This window comes from Cygnus atratus, chromosome 17 (assembly GCF_013377495.2).
Source record: "Cygnus atratus isolate AKBS03 ecotype Queensland, Australia chromosome 17, CAtr_DNAZoo_HiC_assembly, whole genome shotgun sequence".
Classification (NCBI taxonomy): domain Eukaryota; kingdom Metazoa; phylum Chordata; class Aves; order Anseriformes; family Anatidae; genus Cygnus; species Cygnus atratus.
Genome location: NC_066378.1, coordinates 13448228 through 13476154, shown reverse-complemented (window position 1 = coordinate 13476154; position 27927 = coordinate 13448228). Strand labels below are relative to the sequence as shown.

General features: G+C 42.1%; 1 protein-coding gene across 1 annotated transcript; it reads left to right on the top strand.

Moving 5' to 3' along the window:
• The first annotated feature begins 111 nt into the window (after nt 1-111).
• Nucleotides 112-27549, top strand: NAA25 (N-alpha-acetyltransferase 25, NatB auxiliary subunit). The gene is made up of 24 exons (XM_035565749.2): nt 112-212; nt 3224-3309; nt 4237-4375; nt 5828-5946; nt 8220-8294; nt 9079-9186; nt 9628-9706; nt 10145-10256; nt 11445-11534; nt 11895-12064; nt 12821-12933; nt 14683-14890; nt 15691-15780; nt 16546-16726; nt 17361-17460; nt 21772-21923; nt 22220-22345; nt 22635-22878; nt 23101-23224; nt 23591-23656; nt 24119-24216; nt 24453-24563; nt 25017-25163; nt 27096-27549. The coding sequence occupies exons 1-24, from the start codon at nt 155-157 to the stop codon at nt 27216-27218; spliced, it is 2919 nt and encodes a 972-aa protein (XP_035421642.1). The 5' UTR covers nt 112-154; the 3' UTR covers nt 27219-27549.
• The last annotated feature ends 378 nt before the right edge of the window (nt 27550-27927 follow it).

Sequence of the window (27927 nt, the reverse complement as noted above, 5' to 3'; positions counted from 1 at the left end):
AGCAACGACGAGGCACCCCCGGCGGCTCGGGAGCCCCCTGAGGAGCCGCCGTGTGGCGGCGCTGCGTGCGGGCAGCCATCGGGCCCGGCCCGGCCCCTTCCCCCCGCCCCCGGCCCGGCGCGGCGGCTGCGCACTGCGGTTCTGCGCTCTCATCATGGCGGCGCGGGGCCATGTGCAGGACCCCAACGACCGGCGCCTGCGGCCCATCTACGGTACGGACCCCGCCGCCCCTTCCCCTGACGGCTCCCGGCGGTGCGAGGAGGCCTCGCGGGGCAGCCAGCGGGCCTCCGGGCAGCCTCTTCTCTTGCCTTCCTTTCCTTTCCCCGCCGCCCCCCTCGGCGGAGCCCCGCGGCCCGGGGACGGCCGCGGCTGCCGGGGAGGGTCGCGGCTCTCCCGGGGGGTTTGGGGGGGCTGCAGCGGGGGTCCCGGCTCGCTGCGGGGCAGGGCTGGGTCTCACCGCTTTTTTTTTTTTTGGGGGGGGGGGAGCCCCCCGGTCCCTTCGCCTCCCGCTGAGGGGGAGCGGGCGGTGAGCGGGGCCCGAGCTCCGTCCTGGCGCGTCGGGCTGCTTCGGCAGCTGGAAATTAATTCTTTCTTCAGACCCAACCAGGCGGATGCGTCGAGGTTGTGTGTTGGGGTGTAGCGGCACGGGCTGTCTGTATTACTACAAAAATCCATTTGAAGACGAGAGTGAGGTAGCTGCAAGGAGACGGTATTGTTAGGAAACCTCTTGTGCTGAGCCGTCCCTGAATGTTCCCAAGGTTGCTGCCTGCAGTTGGGATTGCTTAAGAAATCGTAGGCAAGTTTCTGTTCATGCAGATGTAGGGAAAGAAAAGAAAAAACGATTCCCCAGGCTACGGTGTCATTCCTTCAAAAATACAAGAATGGATAGAGATTTCAGAAAATGTTCTTCCCCCCCAGTATCAGAAGAAAACTGTCCCTATAAACACACGGAGAGCTGCCCTTATTTTGGGATGAGCGTGCCTTGGGATCGTCCTTTGCTGCCCGGCACTGCTCTCGCAGTGAGAACCTTTCAATTTAGATTCCCATCTGTGTTGGGTCCCAGTGAAATCAAGGAAGGCTGAATGATTGCACTTTTAGTCAAACAAAATTGTTGTTTTAAAGTTTGTCGCGTGATTATGGTTGCAGTTGTGCAGTGTATCTAACGTTTTTTTTCCCTAACTTTCTTGTACGTGCTGTGATTACACAAGTAATTGCACACTAATAAATACGGCAACGTCTGAAATGTTCTTAAAATAAAAATGTGTTAAATTTAACTGAGATTAAAGCAGGTGATGTTGAGATGTATTTCACTGTATGGACTTCACAGAGCGTGGCTTTTACTGAGAGAGCTTTAGAAGTGCTTTCTCCTAGGTCTGGAAAGCATTAAGTGCACCGTAGGATTGCAGTTCAGATTGGAATCATTCGTACGTGATTTCACAAAAGTCATAAACCGGAGATACACAGCATGAGGTTAAAAGTCTGATTCTTTACTTTAAAAAGTGCTTTTAAGGTTGCGCCTTATGCCTTGATTGCTTGGGGTTCCTTGACAGGTATGTTTATCTTTCATCTTAATTTGTCTGCCTTCACCTGGAGGTTCATGTGTTGCGTTTGCAACCATCGAACGTATCCACCTACAGACCTGCAACCAATGTGGACTTAAATATTTTCCTTTACTTTGAATTTCTTTGGAAGTTGCCAGCTCCTTTGGCTTCCAACAAACTTACTTGTTGTTAGCAAAACACAGTCTTTTTATTCTGCTGCAGTTTAGAGAGGTTTGTGGTTTATTTGATTTACTTCAGAAGACCTAAAGCAGAGATCTTATCGGTTCAGCTCGTTGTTAGACAACTCCAACACAGGCAACGCAGACTGGTGGGTAATTTGTGTGTAAGTGAGCCATGCAACACAGATCCTTAAATCAAGACATCTCTGCCTGTGTATGGAGAGATCACCAGGATGCTCTGTTGCAGAGTTTTTAAAACTTTCTCACTGAGAAGTCTGTGCTGAAGTTTTAATGTTAAAAGGTGACGCACGGGCTTCAGTAAGTTAAAATGGCCAACTAGCCCGTGTGAAGGCAGAATATTAGGGTTTCAAACCATCTGTATATTTTGTACATCAACATTTTCTTTTGGTTAGTGTGGGCAGGCTGCCTCATTTGAGGTTTTGTCTGGATGGTCTCAGGAGTCCAATTAGCTCTACTTCAAATTTGTACCACTTGGCTATGGAAGCAAATGTTAAAGCTGCTGGATATGTAAATCTCATCAGTGTAGATGCACATTTCGTACAATATACCAAGGCGTTACTAAAGGCCACCTCTTGACTTAGTGAGAGCTCTCTCATAAGAACCACAGTCTTGAAGAAAAGAGGTGTGTGATGTAACTTCAGTGGTCTAGCATTCTCTCTGCTCATAACCTGTCAGGGGAGAGGCCAGAACAGCGTGAGCAGACCCGTCCCTGTTGGCACGTCAGGTGCAGCTCAGCTCTTCTGAAGGTTTAGGTTAGCGCGTATGAATTTTGGAAGGAGGGGAAGCACGGAGGGTACATGTTCTAATCGAAAATTGCTGGTTTGTCATTGTCTGAAACATGATAACGTGCTGTAGATGGAGCTGAAATTTATAATACAAAGCTGAAAGAAGAAGGAAGTGGTCCTGAGGCAGAGCTTTTCTACAGCTGAAGCGTTACTGGGTAGTGGGATGTCCTCGCTCCACTTTTTTGGTTTTAAAACTTCTCTGGTTAAAGCACGGTGATACCCTGTTAGGGGACAGGCTCGTTCTGCTGAAATACAGACCATGTGGACAAGTAGGTCTTCTCACAGCACTTTGATAGATTGCGAGTATATGATTCCTAACCTGCTGTGTGTTAGAAGTCATTCAGAGTCTCCCAAAGGCGCACCAAATTAATTTCTGCTTTTACTGAAGCAAAGAGCGTAAGCTCCCTCGCTCGTGAAGAGCTATTGCAGCACAACTCGTTCTATTGTACAGCTCTTTTGTTGGTGTAATGAGCTACGTGGAGTAATTACAAAAGCTTGTTTGTGTGAATGACTAGAGATGAATACTCGGGCTACAAAGTGACATGTTTCCTGAATGTTTGGCTTAGTAGTAATTGTGCAAGGAAAATGGGTTTTGCACTACCGGCCTGACAGCACATACCCTGCGATAAAGTTAGAGGTAGACTTCCCGAATGGTCCGGTGGTCTGTTATAATTCTGTGTATGTTCTTCTTACGCAGATTATCTTGATAATGGCAATAATAAAATGGCAATCCAGCAAGCAGATAAACTGCTCAAAAAACACAAGGATCTTCACTGCGCAAAGGTAAGCGGGATTGGTGCTCGCTGAGCTCGTTTGCTGAGTGTGGTTTGAGACCCGGAGCGTTTCGCTGGGCTTTTCTTGCAGTGCCTGTGAGCTTCTAGAGACCACAGTGCGTTCTGAACCCTCAGGAACACAGAAGTCTCTCAATTTTGTGTTTGAAAAATCATACAGATCCTCCTAGGGAGGTGCCTCTGATGACTGGTGTATGTGGCTACACCCGTGCTGATTGTCTAGAGCCCTGCCAGAGCCACTGCAAGCAACCAGGGCAGATGAGCTGTGCCTTAAAAATGCCTCTTTTAGACATGAGGTTGAGGTGCTTCTTTGCAGTAGTTTGGAGCAAAGCTTTCACTTGGAAGGAGTATTCCTTAGCGAATCCTAGCAAGGAGGTTTCTGAGGCATCCACTCTTCTGTCTTGGTTGCTGCCCTCCTTGTGCCCCTGCTGAAGGTAAAGGAGTTTGGTTCCTCGCTTTCCTGAACATTTGAGTATCTTTCTACCTTTCTCTTTTCCCTGTGGATTTTCCTCTGCAGTTCATACCACTTCTACATTTTGGAAGCTTCCCAAGCTGAAGTGAGTGTCATTGACCTGAATCTCGTTTCTGTCACTTGTCTCTGGGCAGTTATTAAAAGAAAAAAAAAATGAAAATTGGCAGGACTGGTCAGTTTTCAGCCTGCAGGTAGGAGAATCTGAGCTGCAGCTGATGCCTTAGTGGCCTGCATGCGTGTTAAGAAATGCAAAGCCACACTATTTGATGCAGCTTGCATTTGGAAATTTTCCTGCGCAGCCATATGGATTAGAAGCTCCATAAAAACTTGAGTTCTGTAGAAGTAATTAGGTGCTTGGGCAAACCCTCTCCTCACGAGGAATGAGAGGATTTTCACTGGTAACTGCCAACTGTGTTTTTAACAGCTGTCTCTGTGTTGTATCAATAGGTTCTAAAGGCAATTGGCTTGCAGAGGACTGGCAAGCAGGATGAAGCGTATGCTCTGGCACAAGAAGTAGCAGCACTTGAGCCCACAGATGACAATTCCTTGCAAGCACTAACAATTCTTTACCGGGAAATGCATAGACGTAAGCTTTTTCCTTTGCCTCTCTTAAAAATCATAGTTATTTACATTTTGCTAAAGTGTATGTGACCCACAGTTTTTTGAGAAATGTGCAAAGTCCAGAGTTCAAGTATGGGCATATTATTAAGAGGTTCAGGGAATGTAAATGATGCCTGTTACAACTCTTTGTCATTGTATGTCACAGAGATGACAAATCCTACAGGCTATGATTTGGAGTGTGCTTCATGCTGTTAGGCTGTAGTTGAGGGGTTCAGGTCCTGAGAAGCTGTGTAACAGAAGGGAAATCCTGGCCTCTCGTTTGAATGCAGATCCTCATAGCAGTATGTTATTTTAAATTAGTAAATTGTGGATGACGGAGTAAAACTGCATGTCCTCTTCTGAGAGAAGCCAGAGCTCACATGCTGCTTATCTGCATCTCTAAACAGTTGTTGTTTCTGGCAGCTTCTTGTGGGTCTTGGTGGTGGTAGCAATGTTTACTGTTGAATCACTGGAGCAAATAACAACGGGGTGAAACAACTTTTGTAGAAATAGATGTGTTGTATCAATCTGCAACCATTTTTTGATGTATAGCAACTGCTTATGCCCTTCTACTGTATTTCTTTCTGTGTAGTTAAAGTGTTACGTTTTAAACACTACGAAATTTTTGTGTGCTGTGACCTCAAAATAGAGAAAACCTGGAAAATGTCAAAAGCCTTCCTGTGATTCTAAGCAGCTCGCTTAAACACTAAGCTCAGGTCTTTAACTTCGAGGTTTATAACTCAGAAAGGGAAAAGTGGTTGTTAAGTACTTCCACTTCTGGTCGTGTAAGAAAATTGAAATTAGATATCTTACATATGTACATCAGTGATATGTAAACCATGTGAAAACAATGAAAGACAAACTATATTTTGGTTTTTAATACTACACTGAGAAGTGATTGTTTTTCGTCCTTCTGTTTTTTTCGTAAAGTTTTACATATCATAGTATCATAAGTATTGTGTCATGATAGGCCTGTTGTTAAGAAGTATGGTGTGAAGTATTTCACTTGTTAAAGGTATTAAAACAGGCAATTGAGAAAGAACAGGATATGACTAACATGGATGAACCTGTGATAAGAGTAAATAATTGGATATTAGGCTCTGAAAATGCTTTGTGTTTTGATGCATAATTTACGTGGAGGCATCGTTCTGCCAGGACTGGAAGTCTTGTTTTAGTTTAATGGTCCAAAATAGATAAATTTGCTTAAGGCAAGACTTAGAAGTATTTCTGATCAGTTGTTGCTGTTAAACTATTTTTGTTTCTTTGAGCACTTCCCCTGTTTGTAGTGCATGGGGTCTTCCGGGAGAGAGTACAATTTCTGTGGTCGATGAGCATAATTAGATTACTCTTCAGAGTATCACTGATGCTAATTTTAGGTAGCCGTGCTTTAAATTTAATCCCAAATGTGTCTCAACTCAAACCTGTGGTTTTGGTTTAGCGGAGCTGGTAACTAAACTGTATGAGGCAGCTGTGAAGAAGGTCCCCAACAGCGAAGAGTATCACTCTCATCTCTTCATGGCCTATGCCAGGGTTGGAGAATACAAGAAGATGCAACAGGTACGATCAACGATTTGTGTTCTGGTTGTTCTGAGGTGTCACTTGAAGTCTTTATCGTACTGGTAAGGCTTCTTCAAGTTGCATGTAATCATCCAGAAAGCTAAGGCTGAGCCTAGCGCAGGAGTTAGTCCCCTAGTTTTTACGGAAGGGCTGAGAAAGCCGTTATCTTAGGGAAAAGATTACATGAAGACGAACGCTTCCTTTTCCTCACAAGAGGTGTGATAATTGTGCCTTTCGCGTGCATATCTGAACTGACAGGATATGCTGACGATTTGGGGATGGGAGGTTTTTGTCAATTCGGGTTGCACAGTATGGTAGTTACCTATGAGGCAGCGTATTATGAAGGAGTTAGGGAGTAGGTACAAGAAGATCTAGCGAGATAGCCTGATCCATGTTTTCAAACTTGCTTTCTTGCTTCATTTGCTGCCCTGTTTAGGAAGAACTATCTTGCCTGTGCTTTTGCCTCTGAAATCCTACATAAAAGTAGGCTTGTATAGGTCATAACTCAGTGAAGAGAAACTTAAAAGTGCTTTCTTTAAGTACACCGTCTCAGCTGGCAGAACGTTGTCGTACTGGTTAGCTTTGTTTTCAGCCCTTCCAAATTAGGTGCCTGGAGAATGCCTATAAATGGAAGATTCTTTTCAGAGCATGTGCGCTCACTCTTCTGTATAAAAAAGCACAGAGCCAAGTAAATGACTCCTAAACTCCCTGTTGCTCCCACTGCGTTAAGGTGACTTGAATTTTTGTACAAGAGTGGTTTAAATACCTAAAAGGGTATATTGAGCAGTAGTGGTGTTCTCCGTTCTAAGAATGCTGCTTGAGATCGAAGTATAGACAGGGACAAAGTTATTGATGTAAGTGAAATTTGCCAAGGTTCTTCCTGCTTGATATATATTGTGTAGCTGAATATCCAAAAGGTCAAGGTTAATTTAAACCATATTCTAGTGCCTCTCCAAGTGGAGCTACGTTCTATCTGATAGTCCACTTATCCGTAACCAGAAATTTTCAGAGATGCTGTGATAAATGCCTGTATGAAGTTAGTTTTGGTCTCAATTTTTTGCTTGTTTCAGTTTGTTATTATGTGTAGGCTTTAAATACTCTTTTACTGATCAGCCTGAGTTATAGTAGCTCAAATAAGAACTTTATGTATGTTGGTTATAGCAAACCTAGTACTAATAATGTGTTGTTTTGGGGGGGGGGGGAGTGTTTCCGAAAATTCGAGCAAATTATACTATGATTTTTTTCTGATTAAAAACTAATTGTAGGTATTCCTGTCCATATATTCTGTTTTAAAGGCTTTATTAGCTTCAAGCGGAACATGTACTCTCCTTTCCTTATATTTTAAGGTTCAGAATTTCCTAGGAGCCTGAGATCACTGATATATCAGCACTAGGCTGTGTAAGACTGAGTATCACCAGAGCCTTGCTTTAGCTGTAGTAAGGGATGTAGCACAGGCATGCTAACTGGTTGGAGAGTGAAAATAACCCTCAGTTGCCTGTGTTCTGGGTATTTCAGCTGAAAATAATGGGAAGTGCAAACTGAGAATACAGTCAGAAAATGAGCAGAGAAGTCCTACGGAAGGAATAGTATACTATTATGTATAATCTCTTACAATTAAAATTGTTGGGGAAAAAGCATTGTCTGTCATTCTATACAGACACTGGAAATCTGTGAGAGAAACGCTAGAACAACTGTTTCTGTGCTAGGCTAGAAAATCTTGAATGCTTTAGTTCCGCTTTGATGCAGCCAAGCTTTCAGCTTGACCTTTGTGTAAGCGCTGCTCTGCGTGTACAGGTCACCTCGTATCTCCGGTATCTCAGTGTGTGTGTGTCTGAAACGAGTGAAGGGCAGTTGCTTACCTGAGGAAGGCGTGTGATTTTTAGTGTGCCTTTTAGCACTAACCGAGCGTGCTAGTGACAATCCACGCTGGAAACATCTTCCTTGCTCTTAAAGAGTAAGTCTTCGGCTTCCTGATGCAGTTACCATTTCTAATTAAAGCTGTCATCTGTTCAGGCAGTCAGACGTGCACATGCTCACTGCTGTTCCTTGTCAGACTTGCACAAAGTATTTGATCTTCGAAATGGTTTCACCTTCTTTCTTCTTCTTCAGCAGTAAGTTAGGTATTGGAAGGGCTTATGGGTTAATAAAAATCCTCTGCTCTAGCTGCTAATTCTAAGTTATTTCTTGCCGTCATTGCCGCTTAACTTGTGTTGTCTGTCATGAGAGTTTGTAAACAGATGTGGTTTAGGATTATTCCGTCTTCTATTTTTCAGGCTGGAATGGCACTTTATAAGATTGTACCCAAAAATCCTTACTATTTTTGGTCCGTGATGAGCCTGATCATGCAGGTAAGTACAGTGTTGCAAATGAGTTTGACTTTCACTGCAGGTATAGTGCAAACATAGAAACGCTTTGAGTGAAAATATAGAGATATTTTAAGTAAAATGTCTGTTTTAACCATTTTTGTATGATGCTGGGAGGATGGAACCCTCCTGAAACCACATTACTGAAATGGTCAAAAACAAATGCAGTGTTTTTTAATGCAGCTTAACTGGTCTGTATAAACATGGTTATACAGTTTGAGTTCTTCTCTTATCTAGACTAGTACCCTACTGTTCCTTAAGTTAGAAAGGTAACGAATAGCATCTGTACCCCCGTAGACAGAACTGTTCTTCTCTGTCACTAGGCTATAAAGGTTCTAGGAGTTCTGGGCTTAGCACGTCTTTCAGACCGCGGAAAGCGTGCAGTAACAGCAGCTCAGCTGTGCTGCTGTTAGGTTGGTCGACTGCTGCTTGAATCTGCTGACAAAGTGTTGGCCAAGCAAAAAAAAAATAAGCACAGAGGCGTTAGTTACATTCTCTGAAATACCATACCATGGAAAATAAAAGCATGTTCGTGCTACATGTTATTTGCTGGGCATCTTGCTTGTCTGGATTCTCTATCCAATGTAATTGAGAGCGAGGGTTTCAGGATGCTTGTTTAAGGCAGAGAGAGCAGGGTTGCTCTCTGCACGTTGTAGGTGGTTGTTCTGAAGGCGTGGGTTGGGGGTATGGGGTTAAAGCATCTGATTTACCTTCTTTCCTCTTCTAGTGGGGCAGTTGGAACTGTTACAGTATTTCTTCCTCTCTTTAGTCTATTTCAGCGCAGGATGAAAACCTCTCGAAGACGATGTTTTTGCCACTAGCTGAAAGAATGGTGGAAAAAATGGTGAAAGAAGATAAGATCGAAGCTGAGGCTGAAGTAAGGCTTGCAGATATTTTCAGCTTGACTTGAATGTTATTGAGACAAGGAATGCAGCGTTAAAGGAAGCTGATTATTTTAACGATTCTCTGAGATGATAATCAGTAGTGTTCTGGAAGTAATGCGAATGTGGTGGGACAGAAGGAAAACAGAGCAGAGGGCTGGGAGAGATGCGTAAGAGTGTGGCCAAGGAATTTTTTTGGCATTTGATTTGACAGATGAAGTACTTGTTTTTGCTCCCTGGGAGGCCCCAAGAGAAACTTTAGGACTGAGAATGGAAAAAAGACCTAAATTCCTGAGTGTTCCACCCTCTGGGATGCTAAAGATAGCTTTGCAGTCCTTGCTATCTCCTAATGACAGTAACAAGAGTCACTTTATTTCTTGGCATACCTGTATTTGTTTTACTAGCAAATTTCATTGCATTCTGAGCTTTCTTTTAAGGTCGAACTTTACTACATGATTCTGGAACGTTTGGAGAAGTATCAGGAAGCCTTAGATGTTGTGAGAGGAAAACTAGGAGGTAACTTTTTCTGTCAATTAATTATCACAGTTGTGTGGTGGAACAGTAGTTCTTTTTGCTTCGGGTTTGTCCACTGGCTACAAAAAAGCTGTAAGCAAGCCTGACTCTTAGCATCAGTTTCAAACATTGAAGCAAACTCTGGAGGTGATCTTCTGCAGTTTGCCTTTACTGAACTGCTTATGGTACCTAAGTGTTATATTCAGTGACGAATTTTATCCTACGTTCTTATGGACTCTTTCTTTCTGGGGATTAAAATGCTTTTGCAGTTTTAAGGAATTGGGATGTGAAGATTCCCATAGGAAATCTGGCCTTACTCTGAGGGCCTTTCTTCTGTTGCATTACTGCTTTGTATCCTTGGCTGTAAGAAGATGCTTTATTCAGAAAGTAGAGAAGGAAATGCATTGATTAATTAAATTTGCCCTTCTGTTTTTAATTTAGAGAAGTTAACAAGTGAGCTCCAAAGCCGCGAAAATAAGTGTATGGCAATGTACAAGAAGCTGTGTAGGTGGCCAGAGTGCAACGCGCTGTCGAGAAGGCTGCTGCTGAAAAAGTGAGATGATGATTTTGCAATCCTACTGTGAGAGCTGAAGGAAAAATCCTGGCTGGCTGTGAATTGCGTTGTTTAGTGGTTCTCATAAATGGTTGTTAAAGCAGAAGAATATCAGGTTCTCAGAGCATTTCCAAACATTTACACTCCAAAGCCTGAGGAAGAAGGCAACAAAAGAGAATGCTAAAGGACAGTGGTGAAGTTCGCAGGGAGAGTCTGTGTCAGTAGCGTAGTTGGTTTCTCTTTGACTGAAGGCTGAGTTCAGTGACATGTTCATGCAATAAACTTGTTTCCCTTCTTATTTCTGAAGGCTGTGCTGGCTGTCCAGCTCTTTTTTTTTTTTTATGGTGGGAGAGGAGAACAACTGCATTTGTGTCTAATTTTCTGGTACTTCATTTCTCTCACTTGGCCAGACTTTATCCTGGGACTTGCATGCAATGCTTTGAACAGATGCATCAGAAGAGAGCATGCTAATAGACCAAATCTGTCTCTTGGAACTGTCAGGAGAGATTTGTCGTTTGGTCTTTGTATTTAGCTATGTCCTAAGCTTAACTACAAGTTAAATACAGAGTCTTGGAGATTAGAAGGTCCTGTATCCACTGTCCAAAGAGACAGCAAAATGTTTCTTCCCGAGAAGTTGTTCTTGGTACTAATGTTTGATAGATATACTTGCAGAAGGCAGAACTGGAGGAAAATAAGAGTCTGTTTTATGCAACACTTGAAAGTAGTAAGGGGAGAAACCATCTCGCCACACTGACAATGAGTAGAACTAGTTAGTATAAGGACATTTTATTTGCAGCTTTACCTCTTTGTACGTGACATCTCCTATTCTGTACTCTGGAATTGTTCTGAACACAGGGAGGTGAAACTTATGGTTTAGCATTTTGTGGAGATATTCATGAGCTGAGTCCTCTGGTTGGAATGTAAATATTAAGCTGAGAATTTGTAACTTGTCTCAATTCTTTATGGAAATTGTCTCCTTTAATACATTTCAAGAAACTCAGGATAATGGCATTCTTCTCAGATGTGAGACCTTTTAAAGGAGAAGTGATTCTTAGTACGCTTGTGTTTTTTGTAATATAAATATGATATTCCTTAAATTCAGTTTGTGCAAGGAATGCAGTTTTAGAAGTGAATTACTGTTTTGGCAGTTCCCTAAACTTTTTGTTCTGTGCCTGCTTTTTGTTTCAGCTCAGATGATTGGCAGTTCTATATAACTTACTTTGATTCAGTGTTTCAACTCATAGATGAATCCTGGGCACCTCCGCTGGAAGAAGAACAGTAAGTTAACAGTTCTGCAGTGGATTTGTTTTTCCTTTGTGATACAGAGAACTTCTTGCCTTCATGTACTGAGTATAGTGTTGTCCCCGTCTTTGGGTGACTTCCTGGCGTCAGGCTCCAAATGATGTCTTCTCCCTGTTTTATTTTGGAGGCTGGCAATAGTCTGTTGGAAACAGCTGTATAAAGTGGTTTGTATACTATAGAGCTCTTCCAGTTCGTATTTTTCACGGTGATTGAATTAGAGAATCCATCGTGCCAGATTTCCTTAAGAGTGTTCTGGGAATATGCTGAGCACGTGTTTTCAGTGCCCTAGGAATGGGGAAAGAAATCAAGGAATCTTTTGCTTCTGTAATTGCGCAGGTCTTTGGAAGGAGAGGTACACTATTCTATAGAGCAAGCTGTGAAATTTATAGAAGAGAGGATAACAGAAGAATCCAAGAGCGCTCGGCCACTTCGGGGACCATATTTAGCTAAACTGGAGCTGATTAGACGTTTGCGTTGCAGAGGTTGTAATGATGAATATAAACTAGGTAAGAGCCGCTAACTGGATGATAAATTAATCTTTGGGGGAGAACTCAGCTCTTTGTATTCAGTGTGAACTTAATTCAGTAACGTGGTATTAAAATCTCTGCTGGTTTCAGTATGTAAAGAGTTTTGAAAGCATTAGAAGACAAGGCTTGAAGAAAGGAAGGTAGTTCAGACTACTCCAGGCTTGTAAAAGCAATCAGGGAAACATTTAAAAGGACCTACTGGATTTTAAGAGCATATGATCCATTACGTTTTGATGAAAAGTGCATTCCTGATGCACTGCTTTTGTAGAAAGTCGTTCTGTTTAGCTGTAATAATCTCTGGGTGTTCTTTCTTTTTTTTTTTTTTCCCGATATTACCAGGATTTGTTTTCTTAACGACTTGCATTTAAAAATTGCAGTTAAGGAGTCGGTGAAGGAGAGAGTATGATTACAGCAACATCTGTGCTTACTGATTCCTTCTGTATTTCCATCCAAAAATAACTGACTAGATAAGCAGAGACACTGTATGCATGCCTGTTATGCTGAGCTCTTATCGGCCAAAGTAGCTTGAATGAAGCTCTTAGGATTTTGTCTCTCTCTCCTTGGTTATCAAAGACATTGAGCCTCTGGTTAAAATCCACAGTAGTGTGCGGCTATTTGTTCTGTAACTCAGTTTGTGATCTCAAAGAAAAAATGAGTTAAAGATTTCTCACAGTGATTTCATAGGTTCAGCTTTTAATGGAGCACATTAAAAAGATGAACTGGCCTTTTTCCTAGGTGATCCAGAAGAACTAATGTTCCAATACTTCAAAAAATTTGGGGACAAACCCTGCTGTTTTACTGATCTCAAAGTATTTGTGGGTCTCCTCCCATCCAGCCAATACACGAAAGTAAGTAAAGACTAAGATGGTGGCAGGAACTGCAGTGCTTGTTTGCCCTCTTGTACCTTTCTCTTGAGACACCTCTGGGTCATATTAAGAGAGAGAGAAAAGCTGAATTTGGGTCTGTTTGGAATAGCGAATAGGAGAGATGTATTTGCTGTTACACAAAGCATCCTTCTCCTTTCCCTTCCTACCAACGCCATGCTTTTCCTGTTAAAGTTGTATATTGAATTGGAAAGATCCACTTTCTTATCGATGCAGGTAGGGTGCTACTTAGGTGTCTTGCTTGGCTCTGCTGCAGTGCTGAAGAATTGGCACACTGATGCTGATCAAGGGGAGACCGAGGGACCTATTGCAACTTATCCAGAATCTTTCTGAAACAAGCTCCCTTTAATTGAAAAGCCCGTTTGTGCAGAGTCATGAGCAGCTCATTTAATGACTTCAGCAGCTGGGAATCCCGTCACCCTTTCCCATTGTTTCTCCAAGCCATTGTATAAAACTTAGCGCTGGCTAAGGCTAGACAGCTGTTGATAAAATGTTTGTAAACAAAGTGCAGAGAGTGTTGTTGTTTTTCATAGCTTACTAAAATATTTTTTGACTGGTAATGTAAGCTCTTCCTACAACCTTACTAATAAGGAGAAAGATGGCCTTGGCCTGTATGTGTTACTGCTGATATTTTAAGTCAGAAGGTGTGTTCTTACCCCACTGGCAACAGATGCGGTCAGTAGTATAATTAACTCACAGTTCTGGAAGTGAGGGTACCATTGCAAGGTAACCTGTGAGTCTGGAAGCATTGAACGAGTGTTATTTGTTTTTTTAAGAGTTCTTAACAAAGTTACAGTTCAGTAGCTGAGAATGTGGTGATCTTGCTGGGCCAATATGCAGATACTCCAAAAATAATTGCCGTAATATCAATCTTGAATTTCTGGAGGCATGAACTGAAGTATGCAATGTAGTGATTTGCTTGCCCTTGCCCACCTCAGTAAAATCTCAAACTGAAAATATTTTCAACAAAATCTTCATCAAAATCTATGGGAAAACTAGAATTTTTGTGCGTGGCCATCTGTTGCTTTTACCTAGATGTCATGAATGTTTTGTTCTATTTTTGTTTTCCCCAGAATTTGCAGTTCTTACGTTTCAAGACCAAATGTAGTAAGGCTGAATTCATTGGCTTTAACTCATTTTTAAGTCTGTAAACACTACTGAATTTTAAAGCAAGGAAAAAAAAACTGTTCACTTCTCGTTGTGAGAAGCCTGCTGTCTCCCATTAAATAAAGTTGTAAACAAGAGGCTGCTTTTCTTACAACTTAATTTGAAAAAGTCATTAGTCAAAGATGATGACCTCACTGGGCGCACTGCATTGCTTCAGAGTTGAGAGAAAATATAGCTAGTACACAACCACCATTTCCTGTAAGCGTGCTGTAAAGCCTTTTGGTAACTATTTTAATCGCATAGGTTATTAGTGTGAGTGTTAACAAGTGCTTGAGATCCCTGTGTGTCAATGTATTGGAAACTTTCCTGAGATTTTTCTTTTCCCCTCTGCTTGATGAAACTCACTAGGCTGTTAAGCAAAACCCTAACGTGCTCATCACCTCCTCCACGCAGGTCCCCAGAAAACCACTGATGGCAGTGTGATGTCAGGGTTTATACCGACACTTCCACCTCATTTCTTTTCTTGGTTTGAGGGAGGAAATGTCATCTTCTGTTCATGCAGTCCCAGAGGCCCTGCAGAATTTAACAACTGTGTTTCTCTTTCAGTTCATCAGTCAATTGCTGGAAGTAATCCCCCTGTCAGCGACAGCAGAGAGCGAAGTTGCACTGCCAGCTGATATCAAAGCCCTCCAGCAGCACTTGTGTGTGGTGCAGCTCACCAGGTTGCTCGGGATCTATCACGCCATGGATAAGAAGGAAAAGCTGACTGCGGTCCGCGAGTTGATGTTAAGATACCGCCATGGATTGGAGTTCGGTGAGGAAAAAATCTTGAAACTAGTGGTTGCAGTTCGCTCGCAACTCTTTGTGAGTAAAAATTCAGTTTTTCCAGGGGAACAGAACAACACAAGCTCCGGCCTGTATCGCTGGTGTATAGCAGCCATCGTGCAGCTAGATAGTACTGTGCTCTCCTTTCTGGCTACAACCGTGGTGTACCTGAATAAATATATTTCCTTTTAATTTTCTTTCTTTTCAATTGTAAAGAAAATGAGGCATTCCTGTGTAGCTCAGATGGTCCATTTGTATGCTTGCAAACTTGCGCGTGCCTTTAAGCACAGCCAGGTTTTGTCACTGGTGTATGTAGGACAAAAACATAGGCGTTAATATTTATTTTTTAATCTTGCAGTCGTCGAAGTCCTTTCTTATTCCATCAAGTGTCAACGTATGAGGTGGCCAGAATTATTTTTCAAAGTCATGAGCAGAAATTTCATCATTACCAGAAAAAATAACAGAGTTTGTTTGAAGAGCTGTTTTCTTTCAGTGCTTCTATCTGGAGTTTGAATCCAAGAACAAAAGAGCTACAATGGGAGACAAAAAAATGTGCTGGTTTCGCATTTCAAGCAGAATGAATTGGAAAAAATGTATGGATTGACATAGCATGTGTACAGCTGTTTCAGTTATAAAATCCGGAGTTTTCTTTAGAAATTAAGCAGTGGTTATCATCTGCCAGATGGCTGTGTCACTTGATAATGCTGGCAACGTGAGAAACAGCTGACAGCACTGTAGTGACAAATATTTTAGCTATGCAACTCAGGGTGACTTTGTTTTTCTTTTTAGGGAAAACATGTTTGAAAACTGAGTTGCAGTTTTCAGATTATTACTGTCTGCTTGCAGTTCACCTGCTGCTTGATCTGTGGCTAGAGGAAGGTATGTTTGTAAAATTGCTTAATGCTACCTGGGATGGTTGTGGTAGGGAGACTTGGGTCCCAGTGGCCGGTGTGTACCTGGCGTGCCTTGTTAGTCCCGTAGCTTTCTGTATTTTTTTTCACTCTGAGGTATTTCAGGAGCTTCTTTGTTCAGCTGGCATTTGAGCTTAATATCACTGACCTCTAAAGGAATTTTTTTGATTAATTTGTGTAGGTCCTGGCAGAGCTTTGCTGCTGACTCCTGCAGCTCAGTGCTGTCCCCAGGAGTTTGTTCTGAGTTTCCCACGTAGATACTTGTTTTTTCTGTCCCTTTGCACGAGTTATGCTGACAGCTCCCTTCTGATACCGCAGATGTTTTGCGAGTATTTCTTTCCCTCCCTGACATACTTTGCCTTCTGGATCCCTGGCTTCTAGACGTTTGCTGGGATGTGCTGCTCTGTCTTCAGTATTCCTGTATGCCACATCTGCTCTGCCCGTTAATTCCAGAGTCTGTCCCCAGCGTGTGAGGGTTGTGCTCTGCAGGTTTGAGCTGGATATTCCCTGTGCAGAGTTACTTTTCCACCTTTCTTTCGGAGAACAGCTATGATGCTGGGGTGGGTGCTATGTTGTAAGGGCAGCAACATGACAGATGAATGTCATCCCCATGTTTAAATGTTGAGAGAAGTGTAAAATGAGGAAAGAAGCTTTGATGCCAAGGTGAATTGTGCTGTCAGTGTTACGTGTTCCTCCCTGATCATACCTGCATGTGTTTTATCTTTGTCACCAGGTGAAGAAACAGCTGTGTGGCAGTGCCTCACTTTCTTAGAAGAAGGGTTATCTCATAGTCCTTCTAATGCTCAGTTTAAATTGCTGCTAATTCGAATCTACTGCAGGCTTGGTGCATTTGAACCTGTTGCGGAGCTCTACTCCAGCCTTGATGCAAAACACATACAGCACGACACCATCGGGTGGGTAGTATATACTGAGAATAATTGGTGGTGGTCATTTCCACTAACAAGTCCTGAGATCTCCTGTTGTCTATGCTGCTGAAAGTTAGCAGATTGTCAGATTTTCACAGTGTTCTGTAAAAGTATTCTGGAATTATGTGAGACACATCTACTACAGTGTGGTCCGCCTCTAGTGGAGTATCTTTCCTGGGTGATTTTGGTCAGTTCTGGATCGTGAGAATATTAACTAAACAGTCTGAAACTTGTGAGATGTGTATATCTTGATGTCAGTTGTAGCCAGGTGTTCCTGCTTGTGTCATTGCTCAGCAAAGTGTGGGAGTGCTAGTTAAAGCATACACACCAAATGTCCTCGCCTTGGTTAGTGTGTTTGTGGGTATCTAAATAAGTAAAATTTGTGCTCACTTAAGCTGGATGGAGGAAGTCTTTTTTTGTTTGTGTTAGGAAAAAAAAAATCCTTTCTTTACTGTTAAAAGCTTAAATCCTAACACGAACGTTGTGAATACTCCCCTGTTAAGTCTCCAGAGTCTTTAATAAAGCTGAAGTAGGCTGCAGGTCTCTGTTCAGAGCTGGATTTGAAATTAAGGATTCCCCAGCACGTGTGCTGATGTTTGACTTGCGTTGTGTTGTGTTGCAGCTATCTTCTGACACGCTATGCAGAGTCGCTGGGCCATTATGCTGCTGCATCCCAATCCTGCAATTTTGCACTCAGGTTTTTCCACTCCAACCAGAAAGATGTAAGTTGAATGAAACTTCTGCATCCTCGTAACAGAGCGGTTATGTTGAGAATGCCTTAACAGAAGCCTGTGTCCTATGTAAGGGCTTACAGAACTGTAGTGGGTAGTAACACAGGAATAGTTCATGCAACTTTGTGTTTTTACAAGAATTTGTAATTTACTGTTTGATGGAGTTTTCCTTTAGCTTTCTATTTATACAAGCCAATTTGAATACTTCTCAAAAAAAAAAAAAAGGTATGATTACTTTTAAATGAATGGCTTGTTATTTAAGAAAGTAAGTGAAATGTAATGTGGTAAATAAGTGCCAGAAGTCATATGACGGCAGGACTGTGGAAAGTCGTACAGTAGCCTCGGGGATGGTGGGTCAGGATGTTGAGGGCATATGTGCGAGTCCTTTGTATCACACTCACTGAAGCAGAATGTCTTAGGGATGACTGTCCTGGGCACACAGCGGTGTGGGGGACGCACATTGTCATAAAACGTAGTGAAAGTGCAAGGAACAAGGTGGGAGAATTTCAGAGGGGAAGAACTGACTTTTGAACCGACAACTCTAACTGCATTATTTTCAAGTGGTAGGATCAAATTGCAAAGCCTGGTCTTGTATTAACGGGAGTGACCTGCTTTGTTCAATTTGCCCCCAGAAAGTGGTGTGGATTAAAAGAAAGTGGTCTTGAATGAGAACCTTGGTACTGGAATGGAGGAGACAAGGGAGGAGAGTAGCTGAATTCCTCCAGGAGATCAGGTGCTTCCTAAGATGCGTGCCATGAGCTAGGCATCTGTCATACTCGTAGCTTGCTGCTTCGTAGCTGTGCTTGTCATTAGTCTTGCTTGAAAAGAACACTGTGAGCTACATTGACAAGAAAAATCAATTCTGTTTCAGCATTCCCATGGAATCATGAAAAACGGGCTGGGTAGGGGAACAATGAAATAACTCACTTCTGAAATCTCAATGGAAATGCATCGGGCAAATAGAACCAGCTATAGTCCAGAATAGTGGTAGGGAACTACGTGCACAATGCTAGTCCACCTCCCTAAACCTTGCGAGGCAGTCCCGTTCTGAGGAGTGGGAATATGTCCCTGTATTTATGTCATATGGTCTGATCCTCTGTGAGAAGTAGGTGAAGAAAATACTCAGTTTATGTTGTAAGAAACAAAGGTGTGATCCAATTGTAACTCTTCCAGTTACAGAGCCTTTGCAGCAGCTTAGCCAGTGGTCATACAACTTGCTTTTGCACTGTCCCAGCAGTAGGTAACATACAAGAGCTGTCTGTACTGAATAGGAAAGATGCCTAAAGATGCTTAGGCAGTAATCCCTCAGAACAGTATCCTTGTGCTGCCGCAGCCCGGGTTATTCCTAGGTACAAATTACCAGTTGCCATTTACCTGTGCCTGAAAGGTAGCTGCTGAGTTACTGTGACCTGTCTGACACAAATTTCACTGTAGGGAGGGGGATGCACATGGATCATGAGGTTGGAGCTTGCTCTCGTCTGCTTCCCTCACTTGCTGATTGTTTAAGCACTGATTCTACTTGCTAAGATTCTTGGGGTTCCTGGGTGCGATGTGTTGTGCTGGAGCGAAGCTCTGGATCCAACCAGCTTTCTCCTAAATGTCTGTTGTTGGTACTGGCAGCTTTTTTTTTTAATGAGGAGTGACTTGTTCAGTCTCATTTAACATCCACCGAGTGACTTTTTGACGAAAAGCATACCTGGAACCAACTGTCCAAATAAAATGTTTCACTGCAGTGTGCCAGGTGATAAAAGTGAACTGAAAAAACTACCAGATGTGATTTGTCTGCTTGGGAACGCTGTGTTGTAAAGCAGCAAGGAATCATCTCTCCAGGGAAAACCCTCTGAGTGAAGTAGAAGAAGGTTATTCTTTTTGGCATGAATGGTGAAGATGCTAGCGGAGCACAAGCTGACTGACTCCAGCAGCTCAGCATACGTACGCTGAAAGACCCACTGAGCCACGTGCCAAGTGCTGTCGCCAGGAAAATGCTACTCAACAAACAACTGAGAAATGCTGAAAAAGCGGTGCCTGAATTGTTCGACCTGCCTCGCTACCACACCTTAAAAGGCTGAAATTGCAAGAGCAGGGAAAATGACGCAATAAGCATCATATAATGCTTCATGCTACACGACAGGGATGCGTCTCTGGAATCCACTTGTGTCGTGTCTCTTCTTGGAGACAGTATTGCAACCGGAGGACTGTGAGCCATTGTTGTTCTTGAGGAGCCAAATCTCTCGTGTTCTGGACGATTCCAGAATTCAGAATCATCTTTTTAGTGGGAAACTCATCAAAAGCCATGTTCATTTGCAAATAGCAAGTGTCCGTAAAGACAACCATGAGGTACAAATTTCAGGAGGAGAATGCTCAGTGCAGGGCACTGCTCATCTAAGATGACGGTGTGTCAAGAACGGAGAGGAAAAAACAGGGTCTGTACCGTAAGATGTGTCTCTGGTATCACAAGGTCAAAATATGCCACCAGTTTCCGTGCTCCAGGGGTTCTGCTGGCGTTGCCACTTCACCCTCAGGGTCCTGATAATCAGCTTCCCATTCAAGTCCCGTAACAGTATCTAACTGCAGTGTTAACGGAGGACTATCCTTTCAAGGTTACCTTCTTACCTGAGTTCGGCTGCTGCCTGCCCCTCTCTAGGGTGTTTATGCTAGCTGGAGTGTCTGCTACAAGGTAGAGAGCGTGTCCCGTGTGTTCTGTGCATGGGGCTCTGCTTAGAACAGGAAGGATGGGGTATGAACAAATCTGATATAAAAAAAAATATATAGCTACTGATGCAAAGTGGTTGCTTTGGATAAGTAGGTTTTCCTTCTGACTTGGTGAACTTCACAGTCTGAAGTGAATCCTGTTTAAGAGTGGGTCCCATAAGTAGCAGCCATCTAAGCTGCTGTGCAATCCTGACATAATATTTCTGCTCTGGGAGAGGATGCCAAGGACAGGGAGGAGAGAGAAGACGGTATTGCTATATTTGGCCGATGCTAAAAAGGCAATTTCATCCTTCTCAAGATAGTCCTCCTTTAAATATGCAGAATCACAAGTAATCTCTCTAATTTTCTTGTGTCCGTCCGTCTTTAATTTCTCCAGATACTGCAGGCAAACAGAGCACCAACGTGTCCTATGGGGATTTAAAAACCACGTCGATGCAGTTGAATTAGCTACCATAGCGCAATCCCGTAGCCTGACAATGAACTCTGCAAGGCTGTATATCAGAGGGTATGTTGCTGAATATTTGGCATATTTTTTTCATACAGTACAAGTAACCAAATTGCTTAGGAAAAAGACAGAGCTACCTAGAGGACATTTTGTATTTTGGAGGGAGGAAAAAAAAAAAAGGTGGTTTTTATTTGAGAGTGCTAGCTTCTAGTCTGTGAGCCTTTCCGACAGGTTGAGTCTGCTAGTACAGTACAGATTTCCATTATCCAGGGGTCTTTTTGGTGCCTCTCATCTTCGGTGCATTCCATAGTCATATTCAGAAGAAAATATTTGATTTGCCAGAATTTCTCACTTGTGGAGTAATTCTGATTTAAAAAGACAGCCATCTGTCTTGACTGGGAGCATAAATTGTTCACTCTGTCTGTGCGGTTAGAAATTTTCATTGAAATATGGTGCTTGTTTGGGGCTCCTTCATCACATAAATCTCCTTCTGGAGATTGCTTGGACTTATGTGAAATATTAGTTGCGTGCCTTGTGTAGCTGCATTTCATCAGAAGGGAAGCGATCTGTCTTATGGACCCTGATAGTTTCCTTTGGTGCTTAGACTGTATTGTAATATGTATGTGCTTCGTGATGTTATTTTGTGATATTGTATTAAAAATCTAATAAAAAAGAGACAAAAAAATGTGTGAGTAATTTTTTTAATCTGTGTTGTGGTAATGTGTGATGCACATCCAAGTCAATTCCAGGAAATCTGGGATGTATTTATTTTGTCTGAAAGTACTTCTTAAAATGAAATAATGATTTGAAAAACGCATCTTTCTTTAAAAAACAAAAAATAAAAGAGCCTTCTAAAATCATCTTTCCCCATCTATAAGTATCTTTCAGTTTGTGGCTGCAGGAACCTGATCTTGTTCAGTGTTGGTCTGGTTACCAAATGACACTACCTAGTGGAGTGGCTGAGCATTATTAAACTAAAGCAGCAAAACTACAGGCTTCTCCCAGGGTCTGAGTATCTGCCAGATTCTGTACCTCGGGGTTAATGAAAGCCACAGAAATGCGATTTCTTGGCAGTGACCTTGTTAAACTCTTGTCTTGAATTTATAGAAGTAACTAATACAGAGCTGGTGTGTGTTTTCTTGTAGACCTCAGAATATATCATTCAAGCCTACAAGTACGGCGCGTTTGAGAAGATCCCGGAATTCATTGCATTTAGAAACCGGCTGAATTCCTCCCTTCACTTTGCGCAAGTTCGCACAGAACGGATGTTGTTAGACCTCTTACTTGAAGCAAATATGTAAGTACAGCAGCAGTGAGTGTAATACCTTGCACAGGGAGAAATGAAGATCGATGCATAAGTAAACGTTGGCCAGAAGAGACCTTAGTAAGTTGTGCTTGCGGCTCTTTGGCAGAAAGTGAAAGCTACTCTCTTAGTTGCTGTCTCGTTGAGCATCCTTCTCTGTATGGTGTGTAAGTAACATTGCTGACATCTGAAGAGTTGAGATTCTCTCAGTGGAGAGAATGCGGTGTGTTAGCTGTTATTTTTGTTTCCGGTGATCAGATGTTTGATTTCATGTTACTTGCCCTTACCAGATCAACCAGTTTAGAAGAAAGTATCAAGTCCATGAGTCTGAGTCCAGAAGAGGATGACATTCCGTGGAAAGATTTGCGTGACAACAGAGATCTGACAGTCTTGTTTAATTGGGATCCAAAAGACAGGTGAGTAGAAATATTCTCAGCTGCAGTCTCGCACATTTTCCTACAGCATATGGTGAAGGAGATCCTTTCAGGGCAACACCTGTACTTAAATGTTCTCTAGGCTGGCTAACTGCAAACTTAACCTTCATTCATCGCTTCTAGCAGTGCTGCCTTTTTACATATTAATACAATTTTCTGAATTTCTGACCACTTCTTCCTCTTAATGCATTATTCAGTAACTTTGGGATAGGCTTTTGTACCTGAGTGCAAACTTTGCATTTTCCTGAAAACGTTTGGTGCCTTTCTCTAGGGACATTTCTGAAGAACATAGGAAACTCTCACTGGAAGAAGAAACCATGTGGTTGCGAATCCGGTCTTTAACTTTAAGGCTAGTAAGCGGACTCCCAACTCTTAGTCACACTATTCAACCAAAGAACTCTGAAAAGACTGCAGAGAACGGCGTCTCATCCAAGATTGATACAATTCGATCTCTGCTTCAGCAGCTGGAAGCGGCAGTGGATTCAGGGAAGAAGTTTCTAGAACAAAAAATTCAGGTACCCATTAAGGAAAACGCTATCCTCAAATATTAAATGAACGTGAATGCAAGCAGAGAAACTGAATGCATCTGGTAACGTCCAGCAGGCTGCAGAATGCACTTAACTGACCCTGAGTTTGTAGTGTATGAATCTGACTGAGAGATGTGCCAGAGGCAAACACTGTGTTCTGGATAAGGAAAAGCTGCAACATCTTTATCTTTTTCTTTGCTTCTTGCCTAGTATCCTGTCCTTGGCCCTCCTCCTACCCGAATGGCTGGCTTCTTCAGTAATGGCAGCTGTCAATGCCTGACTAGCTTGTTTTATCTTGTTAGTGATATTTATGAACTAGATACCAATGGCTTAGGTAAGTGTTTGAGGGGCAGGGGTGTAACCAGATTGTCACGATGTGTGGTGGGAGGGTGTGATATGTCTCCGCTTGGTTTGAAAACTGTTAGGCATTGGATCATGTGGACCCAAACTGTTACTTGCGTGTTAATTTTTGAATGACACTTATCTTGGAGATGACACCTTAATTTAATGTTTTATTGGACTCTTCGTTTTTGTACAGTGTATGTTGATATAATACAAGATATTCTTTGAAAGCAGTTGCATTGGCTTTTCACTGCTAACACTTACATTTAAATGCCTCTTGGTTTTCTGAAAGCAGAAAATACAGAACTTGTAGTTTAGAATTACTTTTATTCATTTATTTGTTTTTATTTTCTTTCAGAAGATTCAGCAGAAATCCAGGAGAGGATAGGGAATAGTTTCAAATCTTTAATAGAACGACTAACAGGTAAGTAGTAACCCAAGAATAAGTAGTGGTAGTTACTGCTTCATGTTAAAAGGTCCTGAGTGTGCTGCAAATATGTGAAAATGCGTTAATGCATCTGCAGACCCTTTTGAAATGTGCTTGAAAGCAAGGCTGAGCATCCACGTGACTTGTTTGATCGTGAAGTTGTTGCATGCCAGAGATGTCATTATGCTCTGTCACTTCATTACCTTACAGCTTAGTCTTAGCAACTGTTGTCTCCCTGGTACTTGGTCCAAGTGTGGTGTGGAGATACCATTTGTAACGAAATACAGTTTAGAGGAAACTTTACAGCTAGACCTACTTGAGAGGCTTTGGCAAAATTTATCACTATCCGTGCAAAGCTATCAGAGGACTGATAACTACACTGAGATGCGTGCTGCACAGAAAATGAGCATTTAAGTTCATCTGCGTGTCCTGAATAAGGCTTCTCTTTTTTCTTTTCAGACTTGTTCAATAAATGTAAAGGTGACTTGATTGAAGTCAGAGATGGCACCTTGAAAACTCAGCCAAACCTGTTAGAAAACTTAGTCTTCTTTGTTGAGGTATTATTTTCTTTGTTGGAAAATGGAAATTTTGGCATACTTTAGAGTGGAAATGTTGGGACTAAAACAGTGAAAGTTCTTTGGTGTCAGTCAGTCATGAAAGTGGAGCTCTTGTGTATTCTAACCACTCTTATTCTAACTACTCTGAGTCTTTTCACTAGGTACAGTAAAATAAGTTTAGAAGCCACTTTCTAAAGTAAATGCAACTCGTAACATACTTGTACCTCTTTTTCCAGACGATCTCCATCACCCTGTGGGTATCAAGTTACTGTGACAGTGTCCTCCGACCTTTTAAATCCAACCTGCAAAAAAAGAAGAAGAAAAAAAAAGAAAGCAGTGTAGCTATGGTAGACAACATGCCTTTTTCTCTTCTACCCCCATCCCTCAATCCAGTAATTTACACTGAAAGAAAAATCAGGATAGATGACATTAACTGTTTTGCATAAACTTTTTGCCTTGTAGAGTCTGATGTAGGTTAAGAGTTTAAGTAGTTTACTGATTTTTTTTAAAATTCCTTTTCTGTTTAAAATCAAATAGCAAGTGTGCCACATCTCTGACATCACGAGAGCTTTTTAGTTAAAAATACAGCTTAAATTATCACAGGCCTTCCTTCCTGAATGTGCTGCAGTAAGGTAGTTAACTAGTAGTGTTTCTCTGGGTAGGTAGGTTTAGGCTTAGCAATGTTGTGGGGGAGGAGTAAAATGAGGTAGGTGTTACAAAGTGAGTTGTAATACAGAATAGTCATTTGAAGAGGCATTAACATATGTTTATAAATTAAAAGGATGTATTTGTTTTTATAGCCACCTGTATTTACACACTTTCTGGACTATGTTACCGAACTACAGACGTTAACTTCCAATGTAATAGATCACATCAAAGGGCTTGAAATAATTCTGACTGCACTAAAACTTGAAGAGTTGTCCCTCAAGGACACTCTGCTTTTACAGGTAAGAACTTGCATTGCTCTGGAGTGCTCTGTATACTTGTGTGACAGATAGAAACCTGTTAGGATTGACTTAATGGCTGTTAACCAGATATGAGGGACCACATTGAGTTTTAGAGCGGTAAACTAGTTTTTTATAGTTTGTCATCCGGCAAAGTGACTTTTCCTCAGCTGATCAACTCTTGCTCCCTATGCAGAATAATCTTAACAAATGGGATTTAAGCACAGGGGTTTTTAATTAGTTTCATTTTATATGATAGTGAAGAAAATCATAAGTTTTTAACATTATTTTTGTCTGTGATGTGACTTACTCTGTTCATCTGTCTTTTAGTATGCCATAAGGGATGCAAAATACTTATTCCGGGAAACTTTTGAGATTCGTGTACTGCAGATTAGTCACTTCCCTGGTAACATTTAGTTGATCTTTATGGAAAAATGAGTGGCACCTTTTTTTCCCACTTCTGGCTATGTAGGGAAAACCAAAAGCAGGGGAAATAGGCAGTGTGCGTGCCAAGCCACATGCCAAATTTAAACATATGAAACATAGGCCTAGCGAGAAAGATTGGCTTCTTATGATGATTTCCCTTGTCTTGTTATAGACTGATGTAGAAGTATCTTATGTAAAAATAAAAAATATATAAAATATATATACTTAAAAACAAACAAAAGCTGATAAAGCAAGGAAATTCCTTAGACTGTACTTCTTGTAAATTTGAATAAAAAATAAAAAGTACATGTTCTTAATATCAAAAGTTTCAGCTTTAGAGGGCTAGGTTGTTTTCAGGTAATTGTTGAGATCTTTGTGATTATTCTGGTTCTTTGAGTCAGCAAATTCCTCCATATTCCCTTCCTCATGCAAGGCATCAAATTGCTACACAAGGCAGACTCGCAAAATCCACAGATTAGATTCATGTAGATTTGAACAGAAGCACCTGTGGGAGTCTGTGACTTTTCCTGTGTTTATTCATGGTTCCTATTCCATTTGGTTTTGATGTTGTCACAGTAAACCCAGGTACAGGCCATCTGTGTAGCTCTTATCAAAGCCAGAGCTGTGTTTGCAGCCCTGTGTGTTCAGAAAGCACTTTCAAAAAGTACTTGGGTTCAAGAGTTAGTGAAAATTCTGCTGTGATTCAGGAATGGAGTGTTACTGGCGATGTGCCTGCCAAAACTTGCTGCTGATGTGAGACTTTTCATGCATCGGAAGGCACTCGGCTTTCCTGATTACTGCCTATAAAAGGGTCTGCAAAAGACATCCTGGTAGCAAGTCACCTCTTGACAGAACAGCCGTTTTGGCTGCTGCCCTGAGTACCAAGATTTGCTCCTCCTGCATACAGAAACACCATCGTTCGTGCTAGGTCAGTGATGACTAACTTTGCCCACGCAGGAGCAGTGCAAGCAATGTCTCGTGATGGTGACCCTCCCAAAAGCCCCTTAGTTTGGGGTAATAGAAAACTGCATGTGGAAGGGAATTTAATCCCTTTGGGAAGGACAGGGTACACCAGTGCTGCTGAATGGGTGATACGTGAATCCAGTGCGACTCGCCATGCTTCTGGAATTTGGTGTAAGAGCGTTAGGTGGTCGGCATCCATTTGCTGTGTGACTTCAGCTCTCTGTATAAGGAATTCTCTACTTTAATACATACTGACTCAAAGTGCTATATGCACCCTGAATTTCAGCCATAAATTTCATGAGATTGTTTCCAGAGCTGTTGAAGAAATGATAACGTTACCAGACCTGTCAGGGGAATCCCAGTATCTGCAGGAATTACTGGTGCTGACCAGGTGCTGCTTACTCTTTCCTGATGATATTCCCTTTGTAAACTTACTGTGATCCTAATGAAATTCTTACTGGTGTTTGCTGAGGTGGTATGGGATGTTTAATCGTAGAATTCAAACAATTGCTGTTGAGTGAATGGTTTCTCTTTTGCATTTTGCAGGAAGAAAAAAAGTTTACAAAGACTGTGCAAGGAAAGGTCCAGAGCAGTTACCATCACTCAGTTCAGGAAATTGGAGAGCTGCTGAAAAAGAGACTTGACACTATTAAAAAACTAAAGATTTGAGAAATCCTTGACAGACTCCACAGGGGAGTGACACCAGAGTCCCAGACAGAAGCAACATCCGATATACCATCACTTTAATCCAGAACTTCCTCATAATGCATGAAGGACTTAAAATCATAAAACAGTTTTTCTAGGTATTACAGATGTATTCAGCTGACTTAAATTATTGTATATAAACAAGAAGCAGGGACCCTTCTCGGGGTTTGACCACTTTTTATACATGTTCATAAGCATATTACAACAGGAGAAAATTTAACTTTCTTCCCTTTTGATCTCTAGAAGCAACTGGAGATGGTCTTTAGAAGCAGCAATAGAAATCCAGTGTAAAGTATATATCTCAAAGGAGTTGTATTTTCATCACCATACAGTGTTTATAATTTTTGTATGGTCCTTGCCTTAGAAATGCAGAAATCGTAGATGCCCGCATTCAGCCACCCCCAATGAAACGAGCCAGTTTCGGAGCTGCCTATTTTGTCCACAAGCCGCCTGGTCCTACCGACTTCGGGGTGTTGGTCCAGCAGGGAGGTGCGAGGCCGCGCTGGGGGAACACCCCCTGCACGCAGCCGTCCCGCATTGCCCAGCCCTCTGCTGTAGGGTGGGAGTGAGCCGTGCCTGTGGCGAGGCACCTTGTGCTAAGGGCCGAGCGTGGAGCCAGCTGCTGGAGGAAAGGGGTGGGTTTGTGTTCAGAAGAACTGCAAAGCTGATGAGG

Excerpts from the sequence above, each read along its gene's own strand:
- NAA25 (XM_035565749.2), top strand. The coding sequence starts at position 155 with ATGGCGGCGCGGGGCCATGTGCAGGACCCCAACGACCGGCGCCTGCGG. Across the intron at positions 4,376-5,827 it reads TTACCGGGAAATGCATAGAC|CGGAGCTGGTAACTAAACTG; the intron begins GTAAGCTTTTTC and ends GTTTTGGTTTAG. Across the intron at positions 11,535-11,894 it reads CCTCCGCTGGAAGAAGAACA|GTCTTTGGAAGGAGAGGTAC; the intron begins GTAAGTTAACAG and ends GTAATTGCGCAG.